The following is a 12,290-nucleotide window of genomic DNA, read 5'->3' as shown; positions in this document are numbered from 1 at the left end:
AAGACGTCAGGGGACGGTAATGTCCTATTCCAAAAACCACGTAAATTAATCAAGTTTTGTAAATAAAATCATTTTTAAACCATTTACAAGGCTAATACCGCAAGTTTAAATTATTGTAGACTTATCTGCCTTTTTTTTCAAGATGATATCGTCTCTTTGCTTACTCATTAAATTTGATTTTCTTAGTTAAAAATAAAACTTCTTGATGTTTAGAATAAAGTAAAACTACGTAGTTTTTAGCATATGACATTTTCGTTGTTAGATAAATCATAAAGATTTTCTTCAGTTTAATTTTTGAAAATAGGTTTAATACTAACAAAAAAACACCCTAAATATTCAATTTCCTACGATATCTTAAGCGGCACTAAAAAGCAAGCACAATAGTTCCAAAAGATCGTAAGCGGCAATTTGAATTCAGCCAATCAGCACCCTCGCTGCAATTTGATTGGTCGAGTTTTTAAATTACACGAAATTCGAATTTCTGTTAAACGACAAATATTTCTCCAGCGAAAGTTTTTATTGACACAAGTTTATATTTACAATTTACAAAATGCCACCGAAAAAGAACGGAAATCAAAATATTAAAGTGGCCGTAAGATGCAGGTACGTTAATGATTTTTATATTAAAATATTTTTTTTAGTACGATTGTTATAGTTTAATATTTAGTTTTCAGCCGTTTGGCTTAGTAATCATTTTTCACGTTTTTTCAAAATGTCAATCTCGTTTTAGAAAAGACCTTTCTTATCAAAACCTTAGTTTTGTTTAATTAAAACCGTAGTTTTCGTTTAATTTAAATACCTAACTTCAAAATTCTAACTTTTTACTTATGTTTGTCACCTCCCCTTTCCACGTCGAGTTAATGTGACACAAGGTCCGTTTAAGGTAGGGTGATTTTAAACCCCGACTTCCAACAATAAGTACTACTGTTGATTTTGTTGTAAAATTTGACGTGATCAATCCCATCGTCATCCCTTGCAATCGTCAATAAATCGATTTATTCTTCCGTCTCTGGGAGAGTGGCCTCCTGGGACCGAACAGAACTACTTTATATTTTCTATATTAGGGTAGTTGTTAAAGATCGCGTTCAAAGCATAATGCGGGGGGGGGGGGAAATTGCGTAGACATGAAACCTGATTTTATGTTTTTGTTTCATATTATTAAATGAGAAATTATTTCGAGTTAAAACTCTATTTAATATTGTGCATTTAACTTGAGATTATCCTATTTTAGCCTTTAGGGTTCGTAATCCGCATGTAAATTAAAGATGGACTAACGACTAAAATATTTAAATATCGCCTAATTTGTTATTTGCATTGAAGTGAAATTTATGTTCTTTTGCTTTTAAAAAAAAAATTAGTTGCTAGTGCAGTAGTCCGTGCTGAAATAATAACCTTATTATTTAGAAAACCATTCTTAACATGGGGAAGGAACAGTGTTTTGTAACCTTACAATTTAATAAAACCAGATATCAATTAAACTTAAAAGTATTTATTTTTTTAAATAGCGCGGATCAATAAGTGCACTAGCGACAAATTTTATTTTATTTAAGTATCAACGATGAAATGAAACTTTCATTTTACATATTAATCAATTAATGTAATTGTTTACAGTGCGTGGCCATTTCAATTTTTTTTTTCAACGGATTTTTAAAATTTGATTTTAAATTAAAGCACAAATGCCTTAGACTTAGTTTAACCGTTATTTTTATTTTTGGTATTATTATACAAACACCGTGACAGCGTTAGGGTTAGGGTTAGGGTTTAGGGTTAGGGTTTAGGGTTAGGGTTAGGTTTAGGGTTAGGGTTAGGGTTGGGGTTAGTGTTAGGGTTAGGGTTAATTCGCTGTCACGGTGTTTGTATAATTTTACCTTATTTTTTTTTTAATTTGCCGGAACTCGTGAAATGGTTGATTTCATATCGTCTAAGCAGATTCTTCAATAAAATGAATGAATGCGCGATAATATATAAATATGTGTCTGTGTGTGATTAAGAACGTCTGGAATTAAAACAGATGAGTATTTACGTCGTAATTAAGCTGCGTTTTAAAACTTTGGGGTTGTGTTACTATACAAATAGATTCGAAAGAGTTGTCAAAAAACAAATATATAAGAAATAAATGTTATCAAAGGCAAGATAAGTTTTTTTTTCTACCTAACTGGGTAATTTTTTAGTGCTTTTATTTAATGTAACGTATTTATTCGGTTAGAAAAATAGTGTTTACCGATGTATTTGAAAAATGCAAATGGCGGCAGACTCTGTGTTGAATACGTAAGTTTGGGAAAATGAGTTCAAACTAAGAAAAACTATACAAAATACTGTTAGAAACCCACCGAATATGTCAACCTATGTTACGGTAACATATATTGAGTGGGTTTATTTATTTTTATTTATTTATTTTTTGACACTTTTTTTCGCTTGTTGGCTTCTCTGTAACATATTCCAAGGGAGTAAATAAATCCGTGCAGTTTTAACAAAATTAGTTTCCAACGAACAATTTATCAACAGAAACAAACAACAAAAATGAACATGTGTCGAGTTAATTTACATTCTAAAATCCTGCAATTTGCAATAAAATGTTGTTAAAGGTATCAGTCTCTGTACGACCGTATTGTTGTTGCCACATGAACTCGTCCAAATGAGATGGTAATATTCCCATTTACTTACCTCCCCATGAGGGTAGTGTTAGACACAAGGGCAGTTTTTAATGTGAGGAAAATCCAGCTTCTCAAAAAGGCGCACTCTGGATAGGAACAAAAATAAAAATTGCCTCAATCATAAAGGATTTCTCCTCCACTGATCAAGAACCGACAAGGTAGTGTAGCAATGTAGCATCAGAACAGCTACTACACTGTGATCTTGGCCCGAAGGCCAAGGAAGGTTCTGTAGTTGTGGTAACATAAGTGTACGCAACTAAAAATAAAATTACACAACACTTTAAATCATTGTGAATTTATTTAAATGGTCCTTGATCTCGCTAAGTAAATTCCCCTTTCCCAAAAATTCTGTATACCCATAAAAGTGAAATTGTGTGTCATTTCCCTACCAAACTACTCTGCCAATTTTCGATCTACAAACTCGAGACTTGATATAAGAGGTATTGAAATATGGGAGAACCTTTTAATCGGTTTTTGACCAGAAATTTGGCTGTTAAGGGGTCAAATTTTAAATGTAGGTTACTTGGACATGGATCAAACTTTTTAATTTGATTTGAGCCCAAAACAATAAATGTAAAGGGGTCAAAGTAAAAAAAAATTACCTCTGCAGTCGCTACAACTTACTCGGCCAATTTTTGGTTTAAACATTTGAAATTTTACATAAAGGGTATTCAGATATAGGGCAAGCTTTTTAATTGGTTTTTGGGCAAAAATTTGTCTACCAAGGTGTCAAAGTTCCAAAGATTTGACATTTGCGGTTTCTAGCAAACTACTCAGTAATTTTGGGTCTAAGCATTTGAAATTTTACACAAAGGGTATTTAGACATGCGGCAAGCTTTTTAATCAGTTTGAGGGCGAAAATTTGGCTGCTAAGAGGTCAAAGATGAAAGAACCTTTGCAGACTTTACCAAACCCCTCCACCAATTTTGGGTCTAAACACTTGAAATTTTAGATGTAGATCTGATTTCTGCGGTCTCTACCAATTTTTCTCTATGGTAGTTAAGGAAGCCTAATATATATAAAGGCATTACCGTCATATGCACACTTTTTAATATATACATATGCACATAAAGTTATGAACAGTACATAGGGCCCAACCAAATCCGGGCTAAACTGCTAGTACACATATATAATGATTTTTATATCGTTAACTGCTTCAGCAATTTCCGGGACTGACTTCATAACAAATGGTACCTCCCCTCAATATATATATATATATATATATATATATATATATATATATATATATATGTGTGGTGCTTATGCACTTATGTTACCATGCTATTTTTTAATAGTAGTTTCAAGTTTTACGATATCTTTTTTGTTTATTAAATTGTTAGATGAAAGTACAGAATAGTTATAAAACACCCACCAGTCCGGTAACATAAGTGCATAAGTACCAATAAAGTGATTTTTAATATTGTATTCAGCTAAATCCATTATAAGCATCACTTGAATGATTTGTTTTATTCTCACTACACCGTAATCACATGATTAAAATTTTTGCAGACGAGGAGAACCAAAGTATCATTCTAACATGAAACAACTTGTCCTACTACTACTACTACTACTACTACTACTAATAATAATAATAATAATAATAATAATAATAATAATTATTATTATTATTTGTCTAAAAATGTAATAAAATTATTTCAGTTAAAATATCTGTTGGAAAATGTTTCGTCAAGGATACCAAATCATCTATCACCATCTACACAACAGAAGTAATGATATTATGTTTTTGTCGTGAGAAATACGCTAGAATGCCAAAATAAACTTTTAAAAATCCAATTTACAAAATAAATAAAAAAATAGTTTAATTAGGAATTTAAATCCACCATAATACATTTCAGTTTCATTTAACTGAGTACTTTTAATATTTTGTTAATAGTTTAGATATAAAAAGCAAGAATTAGTTTGTGACCATTTGAAGTGGATGTGGTACTTGTGCAGTTTACAGACTGTGCTGAAGTAATAATGTTATTATTTAGAAAGCTATTCTTAACATAGGGAGAGGGACTTTGTTAACTATTATCTACTTTCATCCAGCAATTTAATAACCAAAAGATACCATAAAATTTGAATTTAACGTAAAAATCCTATCTAAAAAAAGCACAGTTTGTAAACTGCACAAGTACCAGAGATTCGGAAGTCTTCAAACTGTCGAATGGAATATCACTTAAACTGGCTTTAAAATTCTAAACTAATTCTTATGTATTTTTGAAGCTATTTACATCCAATCATTTTATCGAGATTATCAATTACTCATCATTTTATTATTTGGTTCAGTTAATAATTAATAACTGAACGATACACTTGTAGCGACAATTATATATGACCGGAACAAATCTTTGGCAGAGACATTCTAATAACAATCACCATTGTCAATGTGCATGAAGTACACACAAAGACACAACATCATAATGTGTTCATCTGCACACATGCGGTAAAGAACTGTTACGCTTCGCGCGCAGTAATACAATAAATAGTCCAGAATGTTCTAAAACTCTCCTATATAAGCTTTTGTGCACATAAATCAGTCTGGTATGCAGTTCTACGAATAACAACATCGCTGGCGACTCTGTCTTGTGGGACATAAAATCACCAACATGACTTTGTGTGCGTTAAACACTTAAATTCTCATCATGGAAAGTACCATATCAAATGAGAATTAATTCTTTTCAACAAGTTATTTCGAACTGCTGTTTGTATATGTATTAAACACACACACACTCACCTCATCACTTAAGCAAGTAATGATTGTACTTTCCCTCTATAAAATAACCATGCATGTTCCCTCTCGACATGAAAATTCATGAACTTTTGCCTTTTCTCCGAGACACAGATTAATGAACACTTGTCGCAAAAACCTTAACGTTGAAATGATTTGAATGACTTTTTCTTAAACAAGTTAATAAATATTATTTTATCACAGTACAGCGATCTCGGGTGATTGATTTTTTTTTTTTTTTTAATACATCACACACATGAATCATTTTTCATAATTTTTGGAATTCATACTAATTTCAACTTGATACATAAGTAGATATTTTAAATCTAAAATGCATTGGTTTAAAAAAATCACCAATGTAAATAAGCACCTGAAAATGAAAGTAAAGATGCAGCTTTTTTTTTTTAATCATCTTAATTTTCTAAACACTTTGATGGTTGGATACTTTTGCTTGATTGCATGTGAAACTTGTTTTTCTTTGGTTTTAAGAACAGAATGTATCACGGTCCATACTATTTGACATTTTTTTTTTTAATTTCAACTTAGAATTATTTTCTATTTGGTAAATTAAGATTTTAAAATTATGAATGGTTAAACAGTTGTCAACCATTTTCTTATCTATTAATGGCTAATTGTGCGTGTATATATTGGCCCTAAACTGATGTTGAACCCTTTTTAAATAGTACTCTGGTAATATTACGGTATCTGGGAACTGTTGAATGTTACAGACATGAGGAGAGGTGATTTTTAGGTCTAACAGTGTGGCATCTAAAGGAGTTCACTTGAACTTGTATCGCAGCCATTGTGCAAAGGCAGCATGCAATTTGCCGATTCATCTGTCACAAGTGAAATAAAAAAATAGAAAAAATTATAAGCAAGTTAGAAATGTAAGAATGGAATAGATGCAGCTAAGAGAAGGCATAACATAATGATCAGGAAATGTATCGAATTGCAGAAAATAGGATCTGGTGCACACACACACAGGTGCAGGATTAAGTGAAGAATTGCGCAATGTTCTGGATGAGTATAAAATCTTCAAAGTTTGTTTTTAGTCTTGCAGGATTCAGTAACAAATATGGTTGCTGGTGTCAGGGAATGTGGTTTACAATCAATATCATGCTTCATACATTCATTGCAAATTTCAATAAATGACATTTTCCCAACAAGACAATTATTACAACTAACAGAAATATAGTCTTTCACTTTAATCATTCTGGTAATGAGATTCCTACCTTAACAACTTACCAAAGGAGACTTGTTCAAAAAATTATACAGTTACTGAACCCATTTGAAGACATCACCAAAGAAACATTGACACAAAACTTTAATTATATCGATGATATTACCAACAATTTTAGCTTTGAGATTATTTCTTTCAAAAGCTGTCCAATCCAATTCTGATATTTCTGACTTTAGTGGAATCCTTTTTACCACTGTTGAACAATTCAATGAATCAATGGAAACAAGATTTTCATCCTATCTAAATGATAAAAACTTATGTCTACTTTCCTAGATCCAAGATTCAAATTTAAATTTCAAAAGAATGACATGAAAAACACTATTAAGAATTGGATTCCACATCTACTTTCCATTGATAATGAATCAGAATCAGCAGAATACACTTCTTCAAGCTTTGTTGAAGGTGAATAAGATTAAAGTGAAAGTAAAACTGTATCTATTTGAAGCTTGTTTGAGGAATTAGTTTCAAATAAGTCTACAGTAACGAATCAAAACTTAGAGCAGGTAGAAGCAGAGTTAAAATCTGGAGACTGCAACTACAACAGAAATACAAGAATCACAATCTAAACTCAAAAGGAGTAAATCCTTTATGGTTAAGTGCACAAAAAACTTGATCATTATGTAGCTTTACAACTACTTGCAAGAGGTGATGATCCATTTCAGTGGTGGAAGAAGGAAATATTTAAGTGCACCACCTTCATCTGTGGAGAGTGAAAGGCTCTTAAGTACAGGTGGTAATGTGTATGAACCTATGAGGAACAGGTTATGTCTTGAGAATGGAGAAACTCAAATGTTTCTACACTACAACTTAAAAGTATTCAACTTTAAATACTTATGTTGGTATGAGAGCAGAGGAGGCAGGCAGCAAGAATAGAAGAGGAAGTAGAGCAGCAGCAGGTGCAGAACTTCAGTTTATAACTATTCACTTAAAGAATTACAATTTGTATTTTGTAGTTGGTTTGTAATTTCTTTTTTGCTTATTTAATTGTTTAATCATATTCATTTAAGAATTGGAAATTTTACTTTGTATTTTTTGATTTTATTTAATAAAGGCAAAAAAGCCATATTATTAGCCAGACACTTAACAAATATTAAGTTAAATTAGCAGTTACTATGTTAATGTGTCGAAGCTATCTAATGACTCACTTGGCAGTGATGAAATGGTTTTAATTTAATAGGCAAGAGAAAAGTAATTAACCGGCCGATTAGGTTGATTACCGATTACCTGCTGATTAATCGGTGCACCACTAATTTATTTATATATATATATATATATATATATATATATATTGAACTTTTTAGACAGCATCCTTTCAAGCATTTTCCATTGAATATGATATTCTGAGTCTATTAGAAAATATTTTAATAAAAATTTGAAATTAGATTATTCCTAAAAAAAATGCAATCTTTTTTCCTTTTCTTTTCAGGCCTATGAACAGCATGGAAAAAAAGTCTGGTTCTTGCTCTGTGGTAAACCCAATTCCTGAAAAGCGTGAAATTCACGTTAAGGAGAAGTTGGGAATTTTCACACAGATGAAAACATTTGGCTTTGACCATGTTTTTGCCCCAAGTGCCCAACAGATTGATGTTTACAAAGCCGTTGTTGTACCCGTTGTTGATGAAGTTTTGTTGGGTTACAACTGCACCATTTTTGCGTGAGTAATTCATCAGATTTTTTTTTTTTTTTTAATTACAACAATACTTGGAAAGCAATTTGGATCACATGAAAAATATCTTAAAAATATATATGTACTATTAAGATTATATATGACTAGCAGTATTACCCGACCTTGGTTGGGGGTTGATTTAATGCCATTTTTATGCTTATGAAGTGCAAGATAAAATAAATATGTAAAAATATAAATTTTCGAAAAAAAAAAAAAATCTCAATCGAAATTTATGAGAAGATTAAATGAGAAGAGAGAATTTTAAATAAGTGTTCGTAAATGCATAAGTATTGTATAAGCAATGTGGTTTTGTTGTTGTGAGGATTGTTTTGTTTTGATTAGTTAATTAAAAGAAAAAATCATTTTTGGTAAATTAATGAATTTGTATTTGTATAAATGTTAAAGTCAAGTTAATGAAAAAAATGAAAGAGCTATTTTAAAATATAAAAAAATGTTAAATTGTATTTATACTGTAATTGAGATATTACCCTCTGTGAATTTTTGATTTAAGAAAGGTGTCCAATTGTATCAATAAACATCTTTCCAATTAATGGAACAACATTAAGAAGTTACATCGTAAAACAAAAAAAGGAAAGAAAATATGCTGTAATGGTCGTGTGTTCATCTGTGCGCGAAGTGTGAAGTAGTAGTATGAACAATTCCATAACAGAAATACGGTGTTAGCATTGGTCTGGCTCGTTGCTAAGCATGGCCGGTCATTTTCATTTACATACGTACAATAATAGCGATTATCAGTTGCCGATACTTGTTGGAAACATTTCAATGCAAAACCTAGCTTAAAACACTGCCAGGCATAACAAGTACCTTTGTGTGTAATTTCATAAAAATCGATGGAGTCTATAATGAATGAACTTACACACACAAAGTTGCATTTATATAATTGTATAGATATAGATATACAAGTATAGTTTCAGATATTGTACTGGTATTTTTTTTCTGCAATTTATATATATATATATATATATATATATATATATATATATACAGAAAGTTGTTAGATAAGACAAGTCATTGGTACCATCGGTTTCAAGCTTGATAATTAGGACCGTTTTAGATATCCATATCAAGCTCTCTTCAGCCAATACTTATCTATTTTATAACCGGAAGTGGAAAATATATATACATTATAAGTTCATGTTTAACTCTCGTTTTGCTAAAAAAAAAAATCCCCCCTCCCCCGTTTATTTATTGGATGATGATTTCATTAACTTTAAAATTTGAAATATTTTAATTTTAAAATTTAATTTTGATTGAAGTTTTTTATATATAAAACGCCTTTAATATTGAAGTAATTTAATTTAAAAATCTAATTTTTTTATATATAAAAATTTAAACTTAAAATTTACATCAATATCAATTAAAAACGTAAAATTTCATTTAAAAATGAAATCTAGGTTTTGTCTTTTTCATTGACCCAGTTTATTAGGAGTGCTTTCCTTCTATGTATACAATTTTTCAAAGATTCACTCCTCACATTTAAACATCTTATTTCTGGGTCATGAATTGTCCACAGGATGTGGTATTTTTCTGCATTACAGGGCGAGCATTGACTTAATTCCGGGGCGTATGCTGGTTTGTGCTCGATTTTTCTCCATTTTATATAAAAAGTTGTATCCTTTTCTTTTAGCTCTCATACCCGGGTTGCTAATGCTGTATTTATCCTTGTTTTAGTTTTAAAGGAGCTCATATGTGCATAGTATCTTTGTTTAAATGGGCCTTGTGTCATACCTATATATTTTTTCCGGTGTGTTTATTGATTGGTTCATTATTGTAGCCTCATAAACAAGGGATTCAGCTTTACAATTGCCCTCCAATGGGCAACTATTTTTGGTCCTACAAGAGCAGCCTGCATTATCTTTCTTGGTTCCTTAGATACAATCGACTTGATTGATGGTGCTGTTGAGTAACTAACTTTCACAGTATTTCTATTAAAAATTTTATGCAGTTTGTGTTTTTCTGGGAAATGCTTATCTAGAAATCTAAGAAAAAAATGTCCTACTCTAGTTTTTGTATTAATGAGAACGGAGGTAAGAACCAAATTATCTTCTGTCTCCTATTTCGTTTTTTATTTTCTTTTTTATCCTGAGTTTGAAATTTTATGTTTTCTCTGAACCCACTTTTCTGTAGTGCTTCGTTATATGGTGCTGCTTGTTCAAACACTTCAGCATTTGAAGAAAGTCGTGATATTCTTTTGCTAATATTTGCTACCATATTTTTAAACACTGTGGGTGGGTGGCATGAACCCTTATTTATGTACGTGAGTTTTTCATTTAGTTTGTGGAAGGGTTTGTATTTTTTTCTCGAGAGTTGCATCTAAAAAATCTACTTCATCTAAGTTTGTCTTTATAGTTATTTCAAAGCCTAGCTCCTTGAAAAATTCAACTAGGTCTTTCCTAAGCCTGTCTAGCGCACATCCATTGCAGTCACGCAATAGGCAAAGTCCATCATCCCTATATAAACCAAAAAAGTGGCCTGGGAATTTATTTTTCATAGTATCTAGTAGGAAAAGTCCAACCAGATCTCAGATGTCCACACTGTCATACGTCCCATCATGACATCAAAGGGGTCTTCGGGATTTGATTTTTTGACTCATGTTTTATCGTCAAAAAATAAAAGGATCTGCCTTGCTTGCATGATGGTTTCCTTATCCAGCTTGCTTATCTTTTTATATTTTGATGTGAAAAGCAATGATTTTTCTAGAATTTCCTTAGTAATTGAAAGGTAAAAATCGACGATGTCCAGTCGTATGAATTTACATTTGTGGTTCAGTTATGCTTTTAAACCAGTCCAGTACCGCGCTCGTGTCTGCCCACAAATTAAGATTTGATTTTCTTTTTATATCTTTGTCTATTTCTCTAATTATAGACTTGCTAGCTAGACCAATCTCGCTTTCAGCCGGGTTTATTAGCCTGCAGGTTGGCTTATTATTAAAATTATCTTTGTGGTCTTTTAAAGTTATAAGCACATTTTTCTTTGCTAACCTATTTACTCTGTATTCTGTGCCTAACTTTGTGGCTACTTCTGTAGCCTTTTGATTAATAGATTTATAAGTATCCTTTTCTGCTAATTGGTATTTTTCTGTAATAGCTTAGTACAAGTTATTTTTTTCTTTTCCTTTTCCATAAATGTTTCGTTTTATCTGAGAAAACAATCGTCTCCTTTTCTCTTTTTATTTTTTTGATATCAGCTGCCATTGTTTTTTGAAATTCATTTGATCTATGTGCAAAGTCAAGCTTAGGGATAATGTCTAGTAAATCTTTTTCGAAATTTTCTAATTCATCTACTTTATCTGCATATTTTATGGATTTTAATCCGAAATTATTTTTTACTTTCTCTTGGACGTTTGCTTCATTTATAATCTTCCATCTCATCCTCTTGATTACATCTTCAATTTTCGTTAGGATTCTTGTATATAGCTGGTTACTGGGTGTTGGTATATTTTTAGTGGAGTAATTTAACATATATTTTTCCATCTCCGGTTACTTTAAAGAAGGTGGTCTTTGCTTTCTGTATTGTGGTGTTCTTTCCTGATAGTGCTCAACCACTGGGCTATTGATATTCACTCTAAATTCCTGGTGGTGGATTATTAGTTTTTCTTGGAAAAAGAAATCCAGCAGAGTGCTCAATTATTTTTTTTAATTCAACATCAAAATGGGTTAGGGTTATTTAATTCTATTATACAACAATATTTTGTAGTACTATATATATGCACAAATATTATATTTTAATTAATAAGAACTGAGACTTGTGCATGTGAATATTAGTTTTTTTCCTAAACTGTTCACTTCTTGTAAATAAAAAGAAGAAAAATGCTTGAGCTGAGATCGAAACCAAAACCTAAACACAGCAAACCAAGTACAATAACCATTAGACCAGCTGGACATGATCTTTTAAAAGTGTTTATTCTTAACATAAAGAAACTCGTGTTTCATGGCTGCGTATGCACATTCATGAAACATTTGGCTACCAGTTAAA

At 31.2% G+C, this 12,290-nt stretch overlaps 1 protein-coding gene across 1 annotated transcript in view; it reads left to right on the top strand.

The window, feature by feature from the left end:
* Nucleotides 1-398: 398 nt before the first annotated feature.
* LOC145245752 (kinesin-like protein KIF11-A) overlaps nucleotides 399-12,290 on the top strand; it is a 79,284-nt gene continuing 67,392 nt past the window's right edge. Inside the window, exons 1-2 of the mRNA XM_080107351.1 lie at nucleotides 399-603; nucleotides 8,055-8,282. Of these exons, the coding sequence (XP_079963477.1) occupies nucleotides 551-603; nucleotides 8,055-8,282 (281 nt within the window). The 5' untranslated portion in view covers nucleotides 399-550. The remainder of the gene's footprint in view (nucleotides 604-8,054; nucleotides 8,283-12,290) is intronic.

The sequence above is a fragment of the Euprymna scolopes genome, chromosome 23 (genome assembly GCF_053919585.1).
Source record: "Euprymna scolopes isolate OS-2025 chromosome 23, ASM5391958v1, whole genome shotgun sequence".
NCBI classification, from domain to species: domain Eukaryota; kingdom Metazoa; phylum Mollusca; class Cephalopoda; order Sepiida; family Sepiolidae; genus Euprymna; species Euprymna scolopes.
Note: the sequence above shows the minus strand (reverse complement) of the source record. Positions and strands in the feature narration are given on the sequence as shown.